This window comes from Ambystoma mexicanum, chromosome 2q (genome assembly GCF_040938575.1).
Source record: "Ambystoma mexicanum isolate Mex_15411 chromosome 2q, UKY_AmexF1_1, whole genome shotgun sequence".
Lineage (NCBI taxonomy): Eukaryota > Metazoa > Chordata > Amphibia > Caudata > Ambystomatidae > Ambystoma > Ambystoma mexicanum.
The window spans coordinates 968,227,048-968,252,703 of record NC_090924.1 but is presented as its reverse complement, the minus strand read 5'-3'; the positions used below and the strand labels follow the sequence as shown (position 1 = coordinate 968,252,703).

Sequence of the window (25,656 nt, the reverse complement as noted above, 5' to 3'; positions counted from 1 at the left end):
ATTGCCCTCTTTTACTCGTACCAAGTGGTAGGCTCCTCTAAGATACAGCTTTGTATATATGCATGCTTTTCTGACTTGGTCCAGGAGTTCAGGGATCAAAGGTAATGGATATCTATTCTTAACAGTGATCTGGTTCAGGGCGCGATAATCTATACAAGTTCTAAGGTCCCCTTCTTTTTTTGGAACGAAGAACAAAGCTGAGGAAGCAGGGGACTTGGAAGGACGAATAAACCCATTCGTTAGGTATTGATCCAGGTATTGTCGGAGGTGAAGATTCTCAGGCTTGGTGAGGGCATAAATTCTACTACAAGGAGGAGTAGATCCAGGTATCAGGTCTATCTGGCAGTCATAAGACCTATGAGGAGGTAGAGAGTTAGCCTGATCCTTCCGGAAAACATCTTGGAATTCTAGGTATTCAGGAGGTAACTGGGGAGCCTCCGAGGAAATTGCTGCCAGTGCAACACCAGGTCGAGGGTGACAAGTAGAGACACATTCTGGAAACTGAACCGTTCTTGCTCGCCAATCGATCTGAGGATTGTGCTTCTCTAACCAAGGAATTCCTAGAATAATCTGGAACTGAGGGGCCTTGATCACATCGAACACTATCTTCTCATGGTGTCCATCTTGACTTACTAGCGTCACTTCTTGGGTGGTATGCGTTACTGGTCCGGAGGCTATCTCCGTACCATCCACCGTAGTAATGACGTCCTTTACAGCCTTTGGACAAAGAGTCAGATTCATCCTCAAAACCATTTCATGATCCACATAATTGCCAATGGCACCGCTGTCGACGTAAGCTTCAATCGCATGTAATCGATCCGGATGTTCAGGGCTAATGAGGACCATAGGTACCACGAAATGCGAGGTCACGGAACTGGTTTTAATGCTCGGCAAGAGGACCTCTATTCTTGTCGGGCGAGGTCGTTTCCCTGCTCAGAGTTTGTGACCCTGGTAACTGCAGCTCCTACTGCCTTCTTGGCTGGTTTCACCGGACAGTCTCGAAGAAAGTGCCCCGAGTTTCCGCAATAGAGGCATAATTGCAGCTGTTTTCTCCTTTCCCGCTCCTTTTGTGTTAGTGGTCCTTTCAGGCCCCCTATTTGCATGGGTTCCCCGGAGTCTACTCCTTTGGTAGGAGTTGGTGGTTTGGAAAATACTCGAGCATCAAACTTGGAACGATCGGCCTTCCTGTTCTGCAGTCTGTGGTCAATTTGAACGACTAAGTCAATATAGTCCGAACAGTCTTGCGGAGGATTCACTACTTGGGCTAACACATCTTTGAGCTCTCCACGTAGACCTCTATAAAACAGCGTAATCCTTTTGTCCTCAGGCCATCGAGTTTCCACTATCAGTCTGTTGAAAGACGCAATATAAGCCAAAAGGTCTTGATTACCCTGTCGCAATGAAAGGAGCTCATTGTCCAAGGCCTGCCCCTGTGAATGTCTTGCAAACAGTTTTTCCATACTGAGCTGAAAAGCTTGAAAATCATGGAGAACCGGATCATCTTGATTAACTAGAGGGATCGACCAGTCTGCCGCATTGCCACTAAGGTACGAAAGCACGAAAGCTACCTTAGCTTGATCAGTTGGAAAGGCTGCTGGCCGGCATAAGAAGTGCAACCGGCACTGATTAATGAATACTGCAAACCTCTTTGGGTCACCAGAAAATCGTTCGGGCGGAGCCAGAGGTACATTCCCAGGTAGGTTGATCTGCACTGGGTTCGTAGAGGATGTTGAAGGAAGATTTGCCCCTGATGCGGGCAACGGAGTTTGTCCGTCTTGTGACTGTAGCAATTGTCTAGCGAGATCATCTGTTCGCTCCTTGGAAATAATCAGTTCCCTTCTTAGAGCATTCGTTTCCTGACGGGCTGCATGCACTTCTTCTCTTAGTTCCCCAAGTAACTGGGCTAGTTGGTCGGTATCCGAGGTTTCCATAGCGCCTGGGTGGGAGTTTTGCGGTAGGCTTTGTGTTCTGTAACGCTCACCTGATTCCCGCAGAGGCGCCGGTCTTGACTGGGTGAATGCCGTATCTTCAAAGGTGATGTGTAACACACGGTTGGCTCTTTGGGCTGGACCTCTGTGCACTGTATGTCTGACTCGAAGAGTAAGATGTCTTAGGTAAGTGAACGCCGAGCTCTCCATCTGCCTCGGGGCAGGGTGCCGTAACCAGTTCCTTCACTGGATAAGGGTGCAGGCCTCTTGACCTCAGAGGACTGCTGTCTGTCGTTAACTGCATGAACGGTAAGTTCTGGGCGCTTCAAATGTCTTAAAAGTCTTTTGTAATGATATCTCTTGTTTTGCAGAGTTCCGGCGATGGCGGATGGCGGGCTGATCAGAGTTGAGGATCGAACCCGCGTGAGGAATAGAAGCGCCTGGAAGCACGTAGGTAAGCGCTTGTAGCCTGCTTCACGATGCGCACTAACTGTCCCTTTTATCTTGCAGGTACAAGTTCGGAGCTTTAGAGAAGCTGAAGGGTGCTGGAATACCCACTGGATTCGGCGTGGGAAGGAGTAATGGCACGTGAGTAATAAAGTTGCCCAATGTCATTAAAACGCACCTTCGTTTGTCTTTCAGATGCGGGATGCAGCGCCGAAGGCCTCCGGAACATGCGAAGAGTAGGTAAGCCTTTGTCTTTCAGATGCCGGAATGCAGCGCAAGCGTTGGTGACAGCCGATGGACCAGGTAAGAGATGCGCTGCCACTGAAGACCGTAGTGCTAACCTGTTCTTTCTTTGTCTTTACAGGTGCTGCTGAAGACTGGATTCCAGGATGGTAAGCCTTTGTTTCCTTAGGCCCAGGATCAGAAGCAGAAGACACGATGAGCGTTCTGCTGCAGAGAATGCAGAATAACACAAAGCAAGATTCATCCATCGGGTGTGGTTTAAATAGCCTCCTGTAGTGCTTAGGTGTCTCCTTCCACAGCCACACCTAGGTAAGAAAAGAGTTCCTGCTTTCCAGAAGAGTTCCAGTGTTCTGAACCTAGGGAGTGGCTCCTGCCCCACCCAACAGGAAAAGTAGTCCCAAACAGAAGAGGATCTGGGGTTCAACTGGCAGGTAAGTAAGCAGCATGGTCTGCTGCAGGTAAGTCCACCCAAGCATTATGAGCCCGGCGCTTCCAGCGCTGGGACTGGGCATCTTTATGAGCCTGGTGCCACTGGCGCCAGGACAGGGTCCAAAAGGTCCCAATTGGGACTGGCTGGCACTCGGAACCGGGGTTATGGGTCTGCTTCCAAGGGAGTCGGGCAAGTCCTGATCTTTTGGAAGCAGAGATCATGACAATCCCAGACTTCTCTAGGGTTGTGCACCCAATCACAGTACTATTACGAAAAAACAATAAAAAGTTTGCTTGGACCGAAGAAGCAGAAGAAGCCTTTCAAGAACTTAAACGAAGGTTTACCTCCGCTCCAATCCTGCAACATCCTCATCCAGATCTCCCTTATGTCGTTGAAACTGATGCGTCCAGTCTCGCAATGGGGGCTGTCCTTTCACAGAGAGACCTGGAAACCAGCCAGCTACATCCTGTGGCCTTCTGGTCGAAAAAGTTCTCACCTCCACAGATTAATTATGCCATCATGGACAAGGAACTCCTGGCTATCGAATCTGCCTTTAAAGCCTGGAGGCACTACCTTCTGAGGGCCAGACACACCATTGCAGTCATCACAGACCACCGAAACCTGCAATATCTAAAAACAACCAAGGCCCAGTCCTGGCGCCAATTACGGTGGGCCCTTTTCTTCGCCGAATATGATTGTGATCCCATTTCGACCAGGAGTCAGAAACGGAAAGGCGGATGCCTTATCTCGCATGGGCATAGATGATATATTATATACTACTCCAGACCCAGTACCTATTATACCTGAAGACAAACTCTTGGGTATCTCGACAGCCTTAACACAAGCGGAAGTACGAAAAGAAATCCAACGGACAATGAATCCTGATGCCTACCTCGCATGGCAAACACAAAGAGAACAATATACCATCAAGAACCATCTACCCTTTTTTAGGGATCGCCTATATGTACCCAAGAAGGAATTACAACAGCATATTATTTCAAACTATCACGATTCACTGATCGAAGGGCATCCTGGGATAGCCAAAACCCTGGCTAAGGTGAAAACATTTTGTGGCCTACCTGGCTTAAGGACATCATTCAGTATATTCAGTCCTGCGGTGTCTGCGCACAAAATAAATCGCAGAAATAAAAACCATCTGGTCTCCTACAACCATTGGACATTCCTCCAGTTCCATGGCACTCTTTCCCTTGACTTCATCACTGATCTACCTCCAAGCCAAGGGTTCAACACCATTCTTGTAGTTGTGGACTTATTCTCGATAATGGCCCATTTTATTCCTCTCAAAGGCCTCCCAGACGCAGCCACTTTAGCAAAAGTGTTCCTGGAGGGCGTGGTTAAGCTACATGGCTTCCCTTCGGTTCTGGTCTCTGATCGAGGCAGCCAGTTTGTTTCAAACTTCTGGAAAAAATGTTGTGCAATGACGCAGATCGACGTTCGGCTATCTACCAGTCACCATCCCCAAACGGACGGCCAAACCGAGAGAACCAATCGGACACTCGAGCAATATTTCTCCAGCATGGGGTCTGGCATGGATTCACATGCTCAAGAATATTCCCCGTCGTCAGGCTGGGAATCTTCGGTAAAGAAAAAAATCAGTATCAGCTTTGTTTCTGATCTGTCTTTCTTAGTAACCAATCACTGATTTCTGGGTCATACTGCCCCAGCCAATGACTGCCCTCTCCCTAAGCCCCTCCCCTGGCAGCCATCCTCAGATTTTTACCGCACGCTCAAGTGTTCGGAGTCCTTGTGTTTAGCTCTCGTGCTTTTTGCTGCGTTTTCACACTTTTTTAAAGAGATTTTCTCATTTTTTGGTCAAATAGAGCCTCAAGCTCCACCGTGTCTACATCCGATCAACGGGGACCCGTTTTGGATTTTTCTACGCCCCTCAAGGGTGAGGTTTTCGTCGAATTATGCTTCTTGGAGGAGTCCAGAAGTTTCTGTGGCCTTCCCCGGACATGGCCCAGGAGAAAGGAAGCTCGACGCCCGGAAAAGCTGTTCAGGGTTTGCCCTGGATGCCAGCTGCAGAATGTGTTCAAAGAGGACGAGCATTCGAAGTGCCTCTACTGCCTTCATGAGGACAAAACGCACGTGGAGAAGGACTGTGCGTTTTGCAGGAACATGTCGGAACGGACCATCAAGGATCGACATCTTCGTCCCTCCAACTGGATGGAAGGAAAGAGCCCGTCAGGTGAGAAGTCTGAGCGGTCTCCTAAGTCCTGTGAGGGCGCCCTGGCGACGGGGGCCCAACAGAAGGCAAAGCACCATGAGTCAGCAGGCACCGGGAGCGCCGAACGGTCGGGCTCCTCGGCTGCCAGGCAGGGCGCATCCTCTCCAGCACCATCGACCACGAAGCTTCTGGAGAGGCCCCGGTCGGTTTCGAAGGATCCAGCCGAGGGCGACCGAGGCGGTGATCCTCCTCCCCCACCCCCCCAAGGTGAAGGCCACAGGCCCGCAGAAGGTGGTGCAGGCCTTGATTCACCCGGCTAAGGCCTCTATCGAGGAAGTCGCGGCAGCCCTGGCGCAGCCTGGGGAGGCTACACCAGTGGAGGCGACCTCGGGGCCCAGAGTTCTCTGCCACCGCGGCAGGAAGCCTCTTTCAGGCCCATCGAGAAGGCCCCCGTGAAGACCCCGGTGGAAAAAGAGGGGGGAGGGCGCGGTGGCCATTGTCGACAAGGACACATCCTCCGAGGAGGAACTGGTTGAAGTCTTGGAGGGCCTTGATGAGGGTGTCGAAGAGGCCCGGTCCCATGGGAGGGATCCCGACGAAGAGGACGACGAGAGTGCCGGCGGCGAGGTTCCTAGTCAACCGTCGCGCCCGTCGCTTCCGGAGCCGCAGGACAACTCGGCGGCCATTTTGTTGGCAATACAATCCTTCTGTTCGGAGAGCCGGAACCAGGCCCGACGGGGAAGCCAGAGCCAGGCCCGTCGGGAAGTTCCCCAAACAAGAGAAGACGGACCCATGCAGCCCCGCCTTTTCAGCCCTTGCGGCCTGCTCAGCCTTTGCCCATGTCCCCCGTACCTGGGGATGACACTGGAACGGACACGGCCACGACGGGAACGGATGAGGACGGCGGTTATGGCGGGACGGAGCTCCCATCGCCTCCAGCCCGGGCCTCCCCGCCCGACGAGATTGGGTCTTTCCACGCTATGATCGCCAGGGCATCTGAGCTTTTTCAGCTCTGCCCCGAAGAGAAGAAGGAAGCTTTCCTTTACCAACGGCGCGAGGCCAAGAGGAAGACAGTCCTCGCCGTGCCTCTGTTGGATGACATCTGGGACGAGGGTCTCACCCTTCTCAAGAACCAGTCTACGACACCTGCCAAGAGGGATCGGTACGAGAAGTACCGGGTCCATGACGCGGCCCCTTTGTGCCTTAGGGCGCAACCGACCCCTGACTTCATCGTCTCAGCGGCAGTCAAGAAGAAATTAGGGGGGGCGTCGGCCTCAACGTCAACTTCCCCGCTGGACGGCGAAGGAAAGAAGCTGGATGCAATGGGACGAGTTATCTCGTCGGCGGCAACAACGATTAAGGCGGCCAACGCCCTCGCGATCGTGGCCCGCTACGACAGGGAGTTATGGTACAAGATCGCCCCCCTGTTGGACTTCCTACCGGACGACAAGAGGGCTGAGGCCCTGGAGATCGTGCAGGAAGGTAAGGTGGCATCGGACCACACCAATAAGGATGGCAACTGACATTGCCGACACTCGTTTCCACCAGCTAGGCTACAGCGTTTGCCTCAGATGACGAGGGTGGCTCAAGGCGACGGATTTCCGCCAGGACGTACAAGCCAAGGTTTTGGACATGCTGTTCGACGGGAACAACCTGTTTGAGAAAACAGTGGATGAGTCCCCCCAAGCCATCAAGGCGGACACGGAGACAGCTAAGGCACTAGGAGTTCTCCAGCAACGAAGGCTGTCCTTTCGGAGCTCCGGAGGCAAGTTGGGTGCCTCCAAGGGATTCGGCGGTGGCTCCTCTACGTACTGCCAAGCAGTCTGCTCCTCGTCGCAGGAAGTCTATAGAGGACGAGGCAAGTCGGGTAGATCCCGCCGTCGTCGCCAGGGAGGCCAAGGGGGCAAGGCGTCCTCCAAGCAAGATTGAATCGACCATGGTGTCGGGCCCCCACCGAAGAACCCCGGTGGGAGGCCGGCTGGCGAAGTTCGTCAGCGTGTGGGAGTCCATCTCCACCTACCGTTGGGTGCTGGATGCCCTGGCCCAGGGGCACGCCCGCGAATTTCTAAAAAAGTGCCCCTGCATTCCTCCCGTGGCTAGGAAAGAAAACCATGCCCCTCAACTACTGTTGGAGGTAAGGGGCGATGCTCAAGAAAGGTGCCATCGAGCTCGTCCCAAAGAGGCTCTGGGGCTCCGGAGTATACTCGAGGTACTTCCTCGCAAAAAAGACAGGAGGGTGGCGACCCATCCTGCACCTGCGACGACTGAATAAGTACATCAAGGCACAGAAGTTCCGGATGGTCACCCTCCAGCAGGTGCTGGGACAGCTGGAGGAGGGCGATTTCCTGTCGTTGGAATTGGTGGATGCATACTTTCACATTCCCATTCTAAAAGGACACCGGAAGTTCCTCAGGTTTGTGGTCGAAGGGCTGGTAACTGGAGGGATAGCCCGACTAAGGCAGAACAAAGGGCTAAATATACTAGATCAACAGTGGGGGGCTGTTCTGTCGTATAATATTTTTAGGGCCTATTATTTGACTTAAGTAGGCCTGGGTTATTTTTATTATGTCAGGAAAGATACCCACACACTATAAATGTGAGAATGTACCAAAGGGAGTTTCAGACACACATAGATAGCAATTTTACAGCTTTATTTTTTAAAAAAAAAATATTTTGCTGCTGGATGCAATTGGTAATACTGCATCAATAATTTTTTTAAAAGAAAAGAAGGGAAAAACATTTGTTGAAAGAACACAATCAGAAAATGCACAGAGGGTTCATTTAAAAAATACAGAGTTTATAAGGAGATTAATTATTAATCTTGACTTTTCCTTAAGCATCTGTTTATGACAAGGTAAATTTTCAAATGAACCCTCTGTGTATTTTCTGATTGTGTTCTTTCAACAAATGTTTTTCCCTTTTCTTTTCAAAAAATTATTGATGCAGTATTACCAATTGCATCCAGCAGTAAAATATTTTTTTTTTTTTAAAAAAGCTGTAAAATTGCTGTGTCTCTGAAACTCCCATTGGTACATTCTCACATTTATAGTGTTTGTGTATCTTTCCTGACATAATAAAAATAACCCAGGCCTACTTAAGTCAAATAATAGGCCCTAAAAATATTATACGACAGAACAGCCCCCCACTGTTGATCTTGTGGTCGAAGGGCGCCACTACCAGTTCAGGGCCCTCCCGTTCGGATTGAAGTCGGCACCCAGGATTTTCACCAAGTGCCTCGCTCCAGTGGTGGCGCGGCTGCGCATGCAGGGGATCCACGTCTACCCCTACCTGGACGATTGGCTCATCCGCGCAAGGACAAGGGAGCCCGCCGTAGAACACACAGCGAAGACCGTCCAGCTCTGCTCACGGACCTGGGGTTCTCCATCAACTTCCACCTGGTCCCCTCTCAAGTCGCACTGTTTCTGGGAGCAAGCTCCACACAGTGGAGCGTCTGGCCTCGCCGTTGGAGGAAAGGACAAAGGCCATCCTAGGCAAGGTGCAGCGTCTGCTGGCCACGGATGTGGCCAGGGTAAGGTCCATCAAGTTCCCTCCATGGTATGATGTCCTCTTGCTTTTATCTTGTGTGCCTGTGCAGGCTTCGGATGCGCCCTCTACAGGAGTTCCTCGACGCCCGCTGGATTCAAGCGACTGGCGGCTTCGAGGACAGGATCCCTCTCGACGAGACCTTCAGACGAGCGATCCGGTGGTGGGGCACCCGCGTCATCTAGCGGCAGGGACAGACTTTCAGACCCCTGCCCACCAGGCGACGGTGACGACGGATGCCTCCCTGGAGGCGTGGGGAGCGCACACCGGAGATCTTCACGCGAGAGGCCTTTGGCTCCCGGAGGAGAAGCCACTCCACATCAACATCCTGGAGCTCTGGGCAGTGGGCTGGGCCCTCAGGTCGTTTCTCCCGTCCCTCAAGGGCAAGGTGGTGAGGATCTTCACCGACAACACCACCACGATGTTCTACATCCGGAAGCAGGGCGGAACCAGATCCCCAGCCCTATCCAAGGAAGCCCAGGATCTGTGGCATTGGGCCGTTGCTCAAGGGATGTTTCATCTGGCAGGGATAAAAAACACCATCGCCGACTCACTCAGCAGAGAGCTGCGCTCGTGCCACAAGTGGGAACTACGCCAGGATCAAGTGGACCGACTCTTTCAGCGATGGGGCAAACCCCAGATCGACCTGTTCGCAACGAACTCCAAGTGCCAGAGGTTCGCCAGCAGGTTTCCCCAACCGAGGAGCATGGGCGATGCTTTCTCGTTCCCCTGGGACGGCCTGTTCCTATATGCATTCCCTCCGTTGCCGTTGCTGCTCTGACTCATCAACCAGCTCAAGAGGTCCCGGTGCAGGATGATCCTCGTCGCACCGGCGTGGCCGAGGCAGATCTATTTCCCGGACCTTCTGGACTTGTCGGCGTCCCTACCGGTCAAGCTGCCGACGGACGCAGATCTTCTTTCCAGAGAAGGAGGTGCCATCCTTCATCACGACCCGGAGTTGCTGAACTTGCAAGCCTGGCTCCTGCAGCACTAGAGTTTGGCGGGTACGATATCCCGGCTGGCTGCAGAGGCTAGGGCGTCCTCAACTCTCAAGTGCTACGGACATAAGTGGAAGAGGTTCTCTGTCTGGTGCCGTGCACAGAAGATTAACCCTCTGAGGATCATGGCCCCTCAAGTACTGCCGTACCTACTGTCGCTGGCCAAGGCTGGACTAGCTCACGCTTCCATCAAGATGCATCTGGCTGCGATCTCCCGATACACCAGAACTACGGGACGGGCGTCCTTGTGGTCTCATCGCCTGGTGAAGGAATTTATGAAGGGACTGTTCCGCTCGTTCCCGCCGGTGAAGGCTCCTTCCCCCGGCTTGGGAACTCAACGTGGTGCTGTCTAGGCTCATGGGGGCGCCATTCGAGCCTCTGCATTCGGCGCCGTTGAAGTTCCTGTCGTGAAAGACGGCATTTCTTGTGGCCATCACCTCCGCACGACGAGTGGGAGAGATCCAGGCCCTATCCTGCAAGCCTCCATACTTGACTTGTCACGACACGAGGGTGGTGCTGAGGACGCACCCCTCCTTTATGCCCAAGGTGCCGTCGGACTTCCACCTCAACGAGCCCTTGTTACCGGTTTTCTTCCCGTCGCCTTCGTCGCCGGCCGAGAGGACTTTGCACTCGCTGGATGTGGCTAGAGCGCTGAAGTGCTACGTGGACTGCACGAAGAGTTTTCGGAAGACGTCACAGCTGTTTGTGAACTTTGGACCTGTGAACCAAGGGAAAGCTCTCTCGAAGGATTCCATTTACAGATGGCTCTCCGGCTGCATCATGCACTGTCACCGGTTGGCAAACCGACCGTTTCCCGGCCGTCCGAGAGCCCATTCGACCAGAGCGATCGCTGCTACCACAGCGTTCTTGTCTGGTGTGCCCCTGCTGGACATCTGCAGGGCTGCTACGTGGAGGTCGACGCACACCTTCACGAGATTCTACTGCGTCGACCGTGATTCCAGGGAGGAGTCCAGAGTCGGCCAAGCAGTGCTGTGCAACCTGTTCGCCTGAAGGTGGGCCTGGTGAGGAGGTAAGAGTGCTTAATGTTGAGTTTATATAATGCTTAATGTTGAGCCTTTTCCACCTCCCGTGGTTGTGCATGTGTGTACTGTTATGTATTGTTATATTCATGAGCATGTGAATCCATGCCAGACCCCGTGCTGGAGAAGGAACAAGTTACTTACCTGTAACTGTTGTTTTCCAGCATGGGTCTGGCATGGATTCACATGCGAACCCTCCCTCCTTCCCCTCTGCGGCTCTTCACTTGGTCATCCTGCCACTGTACGTGCTACCAAATCTGAGGATGGCTGCCAGGGGAGGGGCTTAGGGAGAGGGCAGTCATTGGCTGGGGGCAGTATGACCCAGAGATCAGTGATTGGTTACTACTAAGAAAGACAGATCAGAAACAAAACCGATACTGATTTTTTTCTTTACCGAGGATTCCCGGCCTAACGGGGAATATTCTTGAGCATGTGAATCCATGCCAGATCCATGCTGGAGAACAAAAGTTACAGGTAAGTAACTTGTTCCTTACATTGCATGCTGCACCACGGACAAAGGAATTGGAAAGACCTACTATGGATAGCCGAATATGCATATAACAAATCTTTGCATTCAAGCACCGGACAAACGCCCTTCTATTTCCTTTAAGGCAGACATCCACGTACCTCTGAACTAGACCTTCCAGCCAGCTTGGAAATGCCAGCAGTAAAGACTCTGCACACAACCATTACTCAGGCTTTCAAAAGGGCAAAGGAACACCTTATTCATGCCAAAGAAAAACAAGAGATTCGCCGACCAACACCGGAAAAAGGCCCCTGATTATCAAGTAGGAGACAGTTTGGTTCGCCGCTAAATTCGTACCCATCAAAGGAACCCGGACCTTTCATCCCAGATTCTTAGGACCCTATACCATTAAGGCAATTATCAACCCAGCAGCCGTGAAACTGGATTTACCACCTAATCTACATATTCACCCGGTATTCCATGTGTCCCTCCTGAAACCAATGCAACCCGGCACATGGATTAGGACACCACCTAAGCCCATACTTGTTGACGGAGAACCAGAATTCGAAGTCAAAGATATCTTGGACTCCAAGTACTCTAGGACCAAGCTATATTATCTCGTCGATTGGAAAGGATTTGGACCACAAGATAGATCCTGGGAGCCCATTGAGAATATCCATGCACCACTTCTAATCAGGAAATTCCATCGGAACTTCCCAACCAAACCTGGGCCAGACAGAAGGAACACCATGGGAGGGGCCTTGGGGGGGAAGGGGGGTAGTGCTGTCACGACCTTCGCCCAAAACCCCCTCTGGCAAACCCATTGGCCAGGTGGAGTCAGGACTCGGCCTCTAGAGCCTGGCATCCTCTGCAAAAGCCCTCAAGGGGCCAGTCCTGGCGCCTATGGCGCCAGGCTCATACACCATGAATAAACAATGTGCTTGGGAACTACTTTATTATTGCCAGCCAACATGGAGGCATCCACATAGCTTGGTCCTTAAGAACCAAGCTATGCGGTCTAGTGTTTTGGGTGTGGTAGCCTAGGGACTACTTTTCCTGGACTATTTTATTGGGGCTATTTTAATCACACCCGAGCAAGACAACACACTTCGCGTTACTTTGCAGCTTGCAACGTGACGCTCACCATGTCCAGCTATTCCCTCGAACCTCGAAGAAGCAGAACCTGCAAGGAGACAAAAGGAATATCATTAGCAGCAGCATCTCACCTGCAGTCTTCATCTTTAAACACTCGCAGCTAATGAGAACAGCTTCCTCGAATCTGCACGCCTCCCGGACAGAACGACCTGAAAGAAGAAGATAGAGGCAACATTAAAGAAAGCAGTAGAGACATTTACAAATTACGAACTGCTCAAAAGGCTTACCTGGCTGGTCGCCTCTCGGCTGGCACCACTCCGGACATTCCACTCGTGCTGAAGAACACCGCGACCTACAAGGAAGGAAAACGCGGGTTAGCAAAGGCAAGACTTTGCAGCGCTGCGCATATCGCTTACTTACCGCATCATAGCGCTCTTAATGCACCAACATTTACCGGCGGGTCTCAACCAAGCCAGTTCTCCGCGCTGAAGCTCCGTATACCTAAGGGAGAAAAAAGACATTTTAAACAAAGAAAGGCATGCAGGATAGCAACAAAACTAAAGAACAGCAATAAGACCTACCTGAACAATATCAAACGGGCCGACATCAGTGAAGTAACTGGACCACACTCGCCCATGAAAGACAACGCGCCCCTGCAAAGAAGGCAAAACGGAGAGCACACCTAATTATACCACAAGGTGAGGAGAGGGCGCCAGAGGGACTGAAATCGTACGGGGGTGGAGGGAGGATACTTACCCCAGTCGGTCAGTCTTGAACACAGTCCTGTATTTTCAGGCAGAACCTTCCCCGCAGACCACATCAGGGCAAAGCTGAGAAGCATACCAACGAGTAACCCGGCTGGGTGGCGTCCCTGTGGATACCAGGTGAGCGTAACAAAAATCTCAACTTTGTTTTTCCATTTAGCTACTTTCGCCTCTGCAAGATTGAACGCCAGCAGGTCAGAATTACAAGTATCACTTATACAGAACATGGAATTTCATTAGTTTATTAATTTTTTTTTTTTTTTTTAGTTGCCTCTCTGGATACAAAATATGACGGTATGTAGACCACAGTGTGACAATACTGTTTTAGGCAACCAAGCAAATCGATTGAACAGATTATTTAAGTGATGTATATTGACTATTTGTTTGCTTTCTTTTTTTCTCTTTCTTTGTTATTTGGTTGTACGTTTTGTTTAATGTCTTGTGGCCTGCTAACTATGGAACCTTGACTGAATTATGCTAATATTACTGCCAATTCTATTTAATGCTGCACAATGCATTACACCTTGGTCTGTACATGTTACAATCAACTTTCGGCGCACCATGTTTGTTGTGATCACGAACACTGGTAAGCTTTGCTATGATTTGCTAATTAACCAATATGTCCTTCGCTGGCTCTTGCCCTTCCAGCTGAGAAGCTGCCTGTTGGCGAAATCCTTCAAGAGTAGGACACTTTCTTTGACTTCTGCTGAAGCCTGCCCTACAGGGGCCACCTTCTGCAAGCAAAGTCTGCAGCTCAGGATGGCGTTTAGGATCCAGATCTCCAACAGAGAAAAGGTCTTCTTCCAGCTCAGTGTCATCAGTAGCTGATTCACCATCTTCTCGTTGAACCTCACACTCCGCCTCAGCTGGTGGAGTAGTCACAGGTGTGACTTTGGACTGTCTTCTCAGGGATGTCCTGGTTTGATGCATAGGAGTGCTATCTTTCTTGTTTCCTGAGACCTTGGGTTTTCCCTTTCTCGTTCTTCCTGGAAATAGATGTTTGCTCTTCTTGTGGACTGGGTGTTAAAGGTTCTTCTGTAACAACCCATTGAGTCATTTAAAGTGAGCTCTCTAGCCTTCCTAGTCTACTCCTGCTTCCTTTTACTGGGAGGCCTGGGGGTACTTGATACAACTCCAAGAGTTTTTATATCATTCCTCTGCAGGACCCTCCCAGGCACCTCACTGTTTCCACTGACAGGTATTCTTAGTCATATTGTTGCACTGGATGAGAGCTGGTAGTATTGGGACCATCTGGATAGGGCATCCAGCAAGCTTGGTGGCACCTTTGGGTGCCTTAGTCTCATCCTCAGGTTTGAAAAGGGTTTCATCCACCACTGTGATGCTGGCCTTAGAGTCTCTAATGGCAGGGGTCTCCTGACCATTCACAAGTACACTGTCCTTGTAGTATTCTTTTGTGTTATCTGGTATAGAGTTATACACATAGCTCGCACCACTAGCGTGGACACAGAACACAGGCACAGACAAGCATCCATGCACGATGGAATACGCCTACAGCTAAGCACATCCGGCCTAGTGCACACATAGCCTTCCAGACTGAAACACCTGACGTACCTCAACACCTCTAGCACTAGCACGCAGCAACCACCACCCAAAAAGAATTTGATATAGCTGACCCACATAAACTCTCTAAACAATAGCAATCTATCTCTAAAACCAACAGCACCCACCCATGTGTCTGACCTCTCTAGGGATGCTTAGTCGAGCCTTGCCAGCCACCTACGTCCTAGAATGGCAACATGCACACATGCATCTCCTAAACTAACCCGCCCTAGAACTCTAACGACAGACTACGGTCACGAAGGCCGTTCAACCAAGGAAAAAGCACATTGAGGCCCCACAAGTGGGGAAAGAGCACTATATAAATAACAAAATACAATACAATATAAAATACGCCATGGCGAAGGCCCTTATGTCTGATTGCATTGGCTAGTTACGCATCTGCTTAAAATTATCAAACAAACAAGTAGCCTACTCTGAAGATTACTTCAGTGAATAAACTGAAATACTTGCAACCACATTCATTTGTTTACTTGACCACAATTATCTAAATCCACTAAGTGGGACGTAGGGTGTGCAGCCCACTCCGAAGGATGATCAGCCAAGGTTGTCCTGTTTGCTCAATATCTTTTCTCTGCTCCCATCATTTTAGCTGTGGCACAAGTATGGAAAACCCCATATTGACCCTTAACCAGAAAGAGGCCAGATAGACTGCAAACTCGAGATTGCAGACTTATCGGAAAGCCCATCATATCCTTCAGCCCTGTAACCCCTGTCTGTCACTGCCAACACACTGCACTTTACCATCCTGCACCCTTTGCGCATCCCGGTCCTTTTACTTTTTTTTTTTTTTACGTCCAGCTTTAGCACATTTTTTAGAAATCGCAACTCCTCCCATCTTTTCTGCTCTGCGTTTCATCATGAACAATCCCCTCCAGGGTTGCAACATCGCTGATGCAGAGAAGACCTGGTGCCATGCCAAAACCTTGTGAGTTTGTGTGTATTGGTGGCGGTGGAAGGGGTGGAATTTTCACTCTGGACTGTGAGGGAGACGCAAAGGTAGACCTGGGCGAAATGACTAGGGATTGTAGCCCCATCCTCAACCAACGCCTGACAAATGCCTTTTTGCCCTGCCCAAGAAAGATCCTTGCCATGAAGTGCGGAATTCCTAGCAGGACGCGGAGCACACCACCTGAGCATGGTAGTGTGAGCTTTGAGGCATATCTCAGCCTGCCAACCAGCATGGTAAAGAAGGCAAAATGGGTGGCTGCGGCTCAAAATTTCAAGTAGCCTTTTATCTGAATGAAAGGTACTTGCCTCCCATAACCCTTGGCTGTTGCTTATGGTAATTGACTGGAGTTTACAGACTGTCTAACCTTTCCTTATCTGCCAACTATGATGCTTGCTTTGTTGCACATGGGATACAGTGTATTGATGTGTGAGCGAGAAAGAGAGGGGGATTGGCAGGGGCAATGCGAGCTAGTGAAATGGCCTTTGTTTGCAAAAGGACAGTGGTGGGATAGCAGAGTGGTAGGTTGTTTTGCCTTGACTACATGACATTCAGTGTGCATGTTTTCAGAGTATAGCAGAGCCCTCAACTGTACACAGTTACCCTAGAGGTTGATGGACTATTTATAATACCCAATCCCCATCTTGCACTGCAACATATAGAAAACGGCTAGGTCCAATGAAAAATGTGGTCCAGCTGTCACACAGTCCCTGACATAGCAGTCATCGCTGTGCCTGAAGACAATGCTGCTCTGAATTTTTAACTAGTCTTCTCGGCTAATAAATGAATAGTTATGGAATTCTAATTACTATTCGCATGCAATGTGATGTTCCTTCATTTTCATGTTTGCACAGACTACGGTCTTCCGAAGGACCTTCCACTCCAGAGGGCTTCGAAGCCATAGCAATGCAAGTAGGTGCTATACAAACATAAAATAACATTAATAAACTTCTGCCCCCCCACCCCCTGTGATACGGGTTACCTTCCGATACTCAATGTTTCAAGCATCTACCAGCAAGCAATTCCTACTCTCCCCTTGCCTTGGAATTGCCTTTATCTGCGAGAATTTCACTCCCTGTTTGCTTGCCTGGGTATTAACATTTGCTTACCAGAAAGTATTTCTTCCTCCTTGCCTGAGTCCTTGTCAGGCTAAAGTTATCAATCTGCTGCCGTGGGCTGCCCTCCTGCACTTGAGCCCTTACAGGCTAGTACGTTTTCCTTTTGATTGCTGGCTCCTTCAAGAGTCTGGTAGATTACCCCAGAAGGGTTGCTGCTATTGGTGGTTCTTGTTCTGACTTTTAAAACATTTTTTTATTGTAACATATAGTTTATGAGCTTTTATTACAAAAACCAAATCCTCACTATTCATTTCATTTGTTCCAGTTAAACTTCAGCCCTTAGTCTTTCGTACGCATGACTACGCATTTTCATATCCAGTCTCATTTTCATTTAGACCAGAATTTTGTCTATATAATTGATCACAGAACATGTTAAGTGCACAGAACTCCCACTTAATATGCGCCACCACCTGTCGTCGAGATTTCTGTTTAGCGGAACAAATTTGCCGAGGTGCAGGGTTCTCAAATCTCTCAGATTAGTGCAGTCAACTATTAAGTGTCTTATTGTTTCACTTTCCTCCTGACAATATCTGCATGAATTGTCTTTGGTGTCACGATCGTGTCTCATCAGCAACATTTCCTTCGTTTTAATTGCTTTCACACGTAGGCGCAAAAAGCTGTCACGATGATGGCGTGAAGGAAATTGTAGCAGGTAATTCGGCATTGTGTTTAGTTTATTTTTAGTTGCTCCTAAATTAGGAGCTGTTGATAGGCCTTCAAGCCTGTCCAAATTTTGAATCCATGCCCATTCTTTCAGTTTTCTTTTTGCTATTTGTGGTTGGTCAAATAACATGTTGCAGTTTATCTCAGCGGCTTGTAAAAGCATCTTTAGTCTTTGTACCCATTGCTTTAAGATGTTCTCATATTGTCGCATGTTATGTTCATCAAATATTGTATACGCAGGTTCCGGATTTGGAGTTATCATCTTACTGTAGAGCGACATCGACTTCCAGATGACATTTACATACAATTCTTCAAGAGCGAGTGTTAGCCAGAAACCTGCGCAGTTCCCTTAGGGACCACTGCAAAAGATTTAAGACTACAGGTGTTTGGCAGTAAACTCACTTGGTAGCAGTCTGTACCACACAGATTCACTTGGTAGCTGTGGCTGAGCAGTCAGACTTCCCTCAAGAAGAGTTAGGCAGTATGCAGAGTATACACAATAGGTACAGAGGCACAGTAGCTCAAACAAACACTGACCAGAGCTTTGGTGTAAAAGTATATAATTATTTAAAGACACACTTGGGATTTACACTAGCAAAAACGAGGTAAGTAAATCCAGCACACAGTCACTATCATATATATATATATACAACCCTATTCACTTATTAGTAGTGAGAACCACCACTTATTTTCAGACAGAGGTGAGCGCTTAACATAAGATGACACTCTAATAAGTTATAAAGAAAGGGAGGGAAAAAGGCAGAGTTAAGGAAGCACACAAGTTTCAATACTTTTAAAAAGAACCACCGTAAGGCAGGATAGGCAGAGTTCTACTGGAGAGCCAGAAAGTCAATTGCAAGGCCCACTCTTGGAGAGAGCAAGCAGGAGGGGACCAGGTTCACACAGTGGGGTTATGCCCAAAGAGTCTTGTAGATAGTTCGCACAAAAAGGATGAAATTAAAGTCAGGCAAAGTTAGCTAGGTTGTCCCAGGCTAGCCCAGGTTAGAAGGTCGAGGCTTTACTGTCACCCCGAACGATCTGTCGCAAGGGAAGCCAGGCGGGACACAGTACCTTAAGTGTGAAGGAAGCTCCAGCGGGGGCAGTTGTTCCTGGCAGCAGGTGCAAGTCGGTGTTTCGTCCAGAGGAAGAAGAGGTCTCGCCATGGAGGAAAGATGAAGGCCGTTGCACTGCCAGGGAAGAAACCAGCCGCAGAGTTCTTCGGTTAAAAGGTACTACCCTGCTCTTCGCGGTAGTGGTAAACCATGGTATTCCGGTTGCCGGGGTGCTTGGCACAGGCAAGGCGGCCACGAGATGCTCCAGGAAGGTGAAGAGAAGGCAAAACTGGTTATCCCCACCATTCAAAGGAAGAAGACTCTCCGGACTGGAGATCTCCTCTGTCGTCGGGAAAAGTGATGAGACGGTTCAGCAGGGCTCCACCGGTGGTGTCGTCGTTGCAGGTCGGCTCAGCTTCTCCCTCCTCGGTTTCTTAGGTCCTGTGGCGACTTCTGAAGTTCCAGTCCCCAAAGCCCTGCTTTTATGCAGCACACCCCCATTCACTCAGCCTAGCTGTCAATCAAACATGCTAAGTGGTGAGCCGGCCACTTGAGCCAATCACACAAGAGTGCGACTTGAGTTACCAAGGTAACTCAGTCCAGGGTGCCAAACCCCCTCCCACACTCCCTGTGGTACCCAGACAGAGTGGCACCACTTTTGGAGGCTTCTGTGGAGAAGCCCGCCAAAAAGTGCAACAAAGGGCTCGACTTGGGTTGGAGTCACAGAAGGGAACACAAACGCCATTTTAGAATCGAGTTCTGGCAAAAAATACCAACCGGTGAATTAATATTAATTAAATAAACCGGCGGTATGTTCGAGACTATAAGAATTAAATAATTAAAGTTGGTAGCCTTGAACAATGGGAAAATCCCATAGAGATATATTCGCGGTCGAATATAAAAAGTAGTATCCACTGCCACCAGCCCAAACTCGATCAGGGGGGACGGAGACGTGCCCCCTCGAACAGACCCCGGGCCAATTGAATTGGCCCAACCAGTACGTCGACAATATGATGGTTTGTACTGGTTTCTGTTCATAATTTGGGACAAGTAAAGCCAATGGTGACTTTACATGCCCTGGGAGACAGTAGTCAGTCCCAGGGTATGGAGTCTATGTTGGGGGATCACTACGACACCCCTGTGTAACCCACATCAAAAACACATGAGACCCTATGGAGTAAAAGACCCCATAGCCCATAAAACACATGGAAAGATAAAGGAACACCTCAAATCATGTCTAAGAGTGGGAGTAGAAGAGTCTCACTCTTAGAAGGAGAGAAAAAAATAAACCCCAAAAATCCAGCAAAGCTGCTGGGGGACCCACTAGGTTTGGGAAATTAGCCTTACAGAGAATTCTCCCTAACAGCGAGTTCATGCCTGATGACAATGATTGAAATGTATTTTGGTAATTTCAGCACTCGCTTCCAAAATAATCCTTCCAATTTTGCCCATATTCTGTAATCCGGATTCCACCCTGCTTCAGAGCCAAATGGTATGGCTGGTATTACCTTTTGTAGATAGAATGTACGTATAGGTATTAGGGTGCATTTTCCATATAGGTTATGGATTAGGGCTCCTTGTATGTATGGCCAATATTTTGGTTCGCCGCATAATGTCTTGTATCCAACTCCATTCTCTTATAGATTTACTAACATGGACACCCAGATATCTGATTTCGGTAATCTCTTCTATGATGGTGTTTTCAATGTACCAACGGAAATGTTTGTTCTTATGTCCTTTCCGTGATCCAATTTTCATAATTTTTGTTTTGCTGACATTTATCCTTAGCTAATTATCATTCATGTAATGTTGTAACTTTGTCTGCAGCCGTTGCAGCCCTATTTGTGTGGTGTCAACCACAACTAATTCGTCTGCGTAATTCGTGCAATTAATATGATGGCCATTTATCTTCGGTGGAAAACATCTCACATCACTCAGATACTCTGGCGCGTCAGCAATGAAGAGTTTGAAGAGACGAGCGGCTATCGGACAGCCCTGTTTCACTCCTTTTTGCGTGTTCATTGGTTCTGATAACTGGCCTTGTTCATTTATTCTGATCCTAATAGTTGTTTTTGTATGTAGAGCTTTTATTGGCTGCAAAAGGCACTCCGGACAATCCCAGTTTTTTAATTTTTGCCACAAGAGTTCTCGATTGATCGTGTGGAAAGCTTGATGCATGTCAATGAAAGCTAGGAACAGATTTGACCTTTTATCCAAGGCTTTCAATTTTAACAAGTTTACCAAGGTTAGATTGATTTCGGTCCAAACACCTTTAGTAAAACCTGTTTGACGCCGATCAGTTATTCCCTTCATGATTGCCCATCTTGTTAGTTTCTGCTGAAGAGTGTTTGCAAAAATCTTGCCGAGTTGTGTCGAGTAGGGCAATCGGGCGATAGTTGACAGGATCAGCCCGATTGCCCTTTTTTAAAATTGGAACTATTATGGCAGATGTCCAGGATTGTGGTATTTCTCTATATTCAGCAATGTTTGCAAATAGTTTCCCAATGAAGGTTGACCATTCCTGTTTGTGTCTTCAGCATCATATTAGTGATGGTGTCGGGCCCTGCTGCACGTGAATTGTTCAGTTTTGTAATTATTGCACTCATGTCTTCATCTAGCACTATACAGTGCCATTTTGTCTCCACTACTTCATGAACTTGGATTGTTACATTGTTCTGGGTAAATACTTTGTTATAGTGTTTTTTCCACGCACTTTCAGAAACTCCACTGACCATCGTACCTGCCTGATTGATGGTACATTTGTTCAAAAAGCGCCAGATTTCTCTGCAATTGTTTAATTTAATTAGGCCCAACATTGTCTCTCCTCGGTCTTGATCTCGCAAAAAGGCAAACGCTTTTATCCAGTTTCGATATTTTTGCCTCCATTTTTTGATTTTATCTTAAGTCCCCGTACCTCCTTGAGATTTTAAATTTTGTACATCTCTGTTGACCTTCTTTTTTTCTTCCTTTACTTTCTTGCTCCAATCGTGCGTGTGTGTTCTTTAGTTTGTTTTTGCCATAACAGTCTTACTTTACGTTGTTGGAGCAATTGAAGGTAGTTTGCATACCTTACCTGTGCATTGGGTAGTTTTTGGAATTCATTGGTCAGCATGACTATCGGAGTATTGGATATTCTGAGCCTATTTAGCCCATTATTTATCTCCAGGTTTTGCTCTATTCTTACGATATCTGATTTCCTCGGTAGTTTCATCATCATGACCACTGCATTGTGGTCGCGGTTTTTTGTAGAGATTATTCTCAGCCCCACGATTTTGTGCCAGAAATGGTTTGATACCCAAATATAGTCCAAGGTCTTCTCAAAACCCATATTGTGCCAAGTCTTTTTGGGCGGTATGTCGCCCACCACTTGACCGTTAGCCATATCACAATCACATGCCTCCATTTCACTTTCTCATTTATTTCTTCTGGATAGGTGCGATAGTCCTTGTTTCTTAACTTCTTTAATGCGATCTCCATTTGCATTAAACCATGTTATGTTCATGTCGCCACATGTTATGATAATGAGGTCGTGATAGGTTTATGTTTATCTATAATCTCTGTTACTGATGACACAAATTTTTCTGAGGTTATCTGGGCCGGATTCCAGTATACGTTAATCAAGAACAGATCTCACGTGTTAGAAGTTATTTCAGATCGATGTTGCAACAACGTTCCTTGTATAAAGATGTTTGAATTTTCCGATTCCGGCACTTCCCAGTTTGTCCCTACTTTTATCATTGTTAGCAAGCCTGAAAAAGGTTGACCCTTAGCATTTTTCCCTGCAGGATTTAACATGGTCACATAGCTGTCTTTTACTGGCGGACTCCTCAACCAGGTTTCTTGAAGGCATATTGCAAGATTATTGCTCAGGTCCACGGGAAATTGATCGTACACATGTTGGAAACCTTGTGTATTCCAAGATATTAAAGACAGCAATGTGTCCTCAGGGAATTGGTCTAGCTAATGCTTGTTCCCACCATAGTTCCCTTTTCCAGACTGTTGTGTCTTTGAGACGGTAGACAAACTTTGCCTTATTTTATCTCTACGTTGCTCTTGGGAAGTCCCCTTGTATTGGCTCTGACTAGCTTTAGGATAGTTTCGTTGTAATTCAGTTATTTCTTCTGAATCCTCAAAACCAAGAATCAGCAGCTCTTCTTTTGCAGACAGTATTATCTTGCGCACAGCTTGCGAGTTTATGTGCAGGTACACACGGCCAGCTTGGTCTTCTGAAGTATATTCGACAATGGCAATGTCGTGTCAGGGCATGAGCTAAAAGGATTAGAATCCTGTTGTGGCCCCATTCCGCTTCCTCGGATGTTGTCTCCCAAACAGCGACGTGGCAGCATGGATTCGCCTCTGCGCATTCTCTCAAATTGTGCTTCCACATAGGTTCCCTGTTATGCTTCTAAGTGCTGAAATGGTCATACCCAATTTAATGGCATGCAGCTTGGCTCAGTGTCGGAATGAAGCAGAAGAAATTTGGCGCAAGGGATGATTACAATTATCATTAAAATGTGGGGTGCTGTGTACTTGCAAAGAACCAAGCCAAATAACGTATTTTTGGAATAGTTCCCACTCAAGAGGGTTTCTACAAATAGATGTGAATGAAATACAGGTTCATTTCTGCCCATTAATGTGCACACCATTGCTCTTATTAAACGATAACAAACACTGGAGACATTGCCCTCGTGCAATCTATGAATTGTAACATGAACGATTTGTGATGAGATTTTGGAACTGTGTTGTGAACATTTATGCATTTTAAAAAAAAATGGTTTGTCTGTATATCATGTTTGACCGTTGAGCAGTGATAATTTGGCATTAGATGTTTATGTAGTCGATAGTTTTTGTATTCGTTTTTAAGTAGGTTTTTGAAAATTCTTGTTTTTAAGTAATTTGTCGCAATACAGGAACCCAAACCTAGCGATTTGCATAAAAGCAAAGAGCATTATGGGAACATAATGTACATAAAGTTAAATTTTAATCATGTCAAAGAGTGATTCAGTAAATAGTCCTTTTAAGTGAATAATGGACTCTTCTGTTTTGATTGGTCACAATATTCACCCTAATAAATGGAGGCCTGCACATTGAATGACATATATACTAGCTTGTGCTGCACCAACACAGAGGTTTTGGCAGCTTCTGCCTGCATAGAGTCTTTCGAGACCTCGTTGAGAAATGGGTTACTCGTGTGTAGCAATGTAACCAGCAGAGTGCTTTCAGCAGACTCGGCAGCCCTCCCTGCCGAGTCTTCTGAAAGCGGCCTGCTTGCTGATGTAGCGGGACTTTGGTCTGGAGGACGTAGGGAAGACATTTTTTGCCGGAGCAGCGCTATGTCTTGTTCCGCCCATTCCCTGCACTGCCAATAAGACCTCTGCAATCGACTTCTTGTTCCTACTGCCCCCCCTCCCACGCAGAATAGGTGGGTAGGAGGGCGGGGATGGGGTTTACCCGTTGCTTTACACATGAATGAGGTGGTTCATAAAATGCAGATACTTATGGCAGTCAGATAATTGTAAGTTAACAAGGTCTTAGTTCGCGTCCTATCCTTGATTACAACATATCAGCTTATGTTTGTACCAAATAGATTTTGAAAAGCAAAACACGAATTGTCCCTTTATTACAGGCTGGTGATGGAAAAAGCTTTCTCTGCAAGTGCTCCTTCATAGAGATTTACAATGAGCAGATTTTCGATTTATTGGATTCGGCTTCATCTGGATTACTGCTCCGGGAACACATCAAAAAGGGAGTGTTTGTTGTTGGTGCAGTGGAACAGGTGGTGACATCAGCAGTGGAAGCCTACCAGGTAAGGATTTTTTTTTTAGCTATATCATTTTGAGCGCTGGTACTGTTCATGTACAGTTTGTTACGTGTGCTGAAGTCCCATGCATGTATTTAAGGGGCAAACACTGGCAGCTCCCCATGTGCCCCACACAAAGAAGACCCGCAGTGGTAGAGAAAGCGGGTGTTAGACTCCTTCCTGTCCTCCCTTTGCAATATATGGGGAATATGAAGCCCCACGTGGTGAATTTACATTCAGAAATCCAGACGTACAACTAACACATCTTCATGCCAGTCACTTTCATCGTCGTTCACCGCAGCTCAGACCCTAAATGACATCCACAGAACATTCGCACATCATTCATCTAACCTTCCCTGAGCAGTCTTTCACTCGGACACCAGGATACTAGGGAGGATAGCTCAGGGGGAACGTGCTCGCCTTGAAATCAAGACGACGTGGAGCAACACAGGTTCGAACCCCGGGACCGCGCTTAGAAACCCTCTGGCGCGTTACAATTCTACAAGCCTGCATGGAGGACCTGCAGAATGAGGATACTAGACGGATCCTCCATGCATCTCCTTCAAACGCAGGATACCATACAGTTTTGAAATTGATTCTATTGACCAGCATGTTCAGGATCCAGATGGCGGGTGGGCTGTTCATAATGTTGTTCATCCTAGGCTTTCAAATAACTTTCTGTGGATGTCATTTCTTAGGTGTATTGGTTGTTGAAGGGCACATTGGATAGGATGTTGTTCATATTGATTGGCTATGGTGAATATGAGAGGGCATACAGTGTGGGGGGTGATGTGCCATATATTGAGGTTTTTTGAAGGGAAGGTGGGTCCGGTAAGGAGCAGATGTGGATGTGACTGGGGAGGTAGTTGTGTGGTGCTTATGCAGAAAACACTTAAGTATTACTCCTTTTTGAAAAGTACACTGAGCAAAAAGCGATGGCTGCAGACTCTCAAAGTGGGGAAAAAACCACAGGACAGGTTATCATGCATTGTCCTTTCTAGAGAGTGGCGCCCGCTACCTTTTTTTAACATTTTGTATAAGCTGTACAGTGTGGAGATTTCATTTTTCTTATTTGTCAAATGTGAACCGAATCATAAGGGATGTAGTGGTGCCTTTTGTGCTAATCTCATTATTTATGGCAGTTGGATCATCATAATCAAGTGCTTAGTATATATGGCACATTACATAATTTCATATTCTTAAATTAGATAAGGTCTTGTGGTGAGTGAGGGTATCAGTGCTCCACCGCCCCGTCCCACACATTTTGATAGCAATGCATTGGCGCGGTTGAATATATTGAAACCTGCCCAATTCAGACATTTGGCACTGTTCTTGATGAGACAAACTGAGAAGT

General features: G+C 47.8%; 1 protein-coding gene across 2 annotated transcripts in view; it reads left to right on the top strand.

Annotated features, from left to right (window-relative positions):
- The window catches only part of KIF15 (kinesin family member 15), a 2,141,222-nt gene that overhangs the window by 382,722 nt on the left and 1,732,844 nt on the right, over nucleotides 1-25,656 (top strand). For both annotated transcript variants that reach the window (XM_069648268.1, XM_069648269.1), the window contains exon 7: nucleotides 24,129-24,308. In XM_069648268.1, coding sequence (XP_069504369.1) covers nucleotides 24,129-24,308 — 180 coding nt within the window. The remainder of the gene's footprint in view (nucleotides 1-24,128; nucleotides 24,309-25,656) is intronic.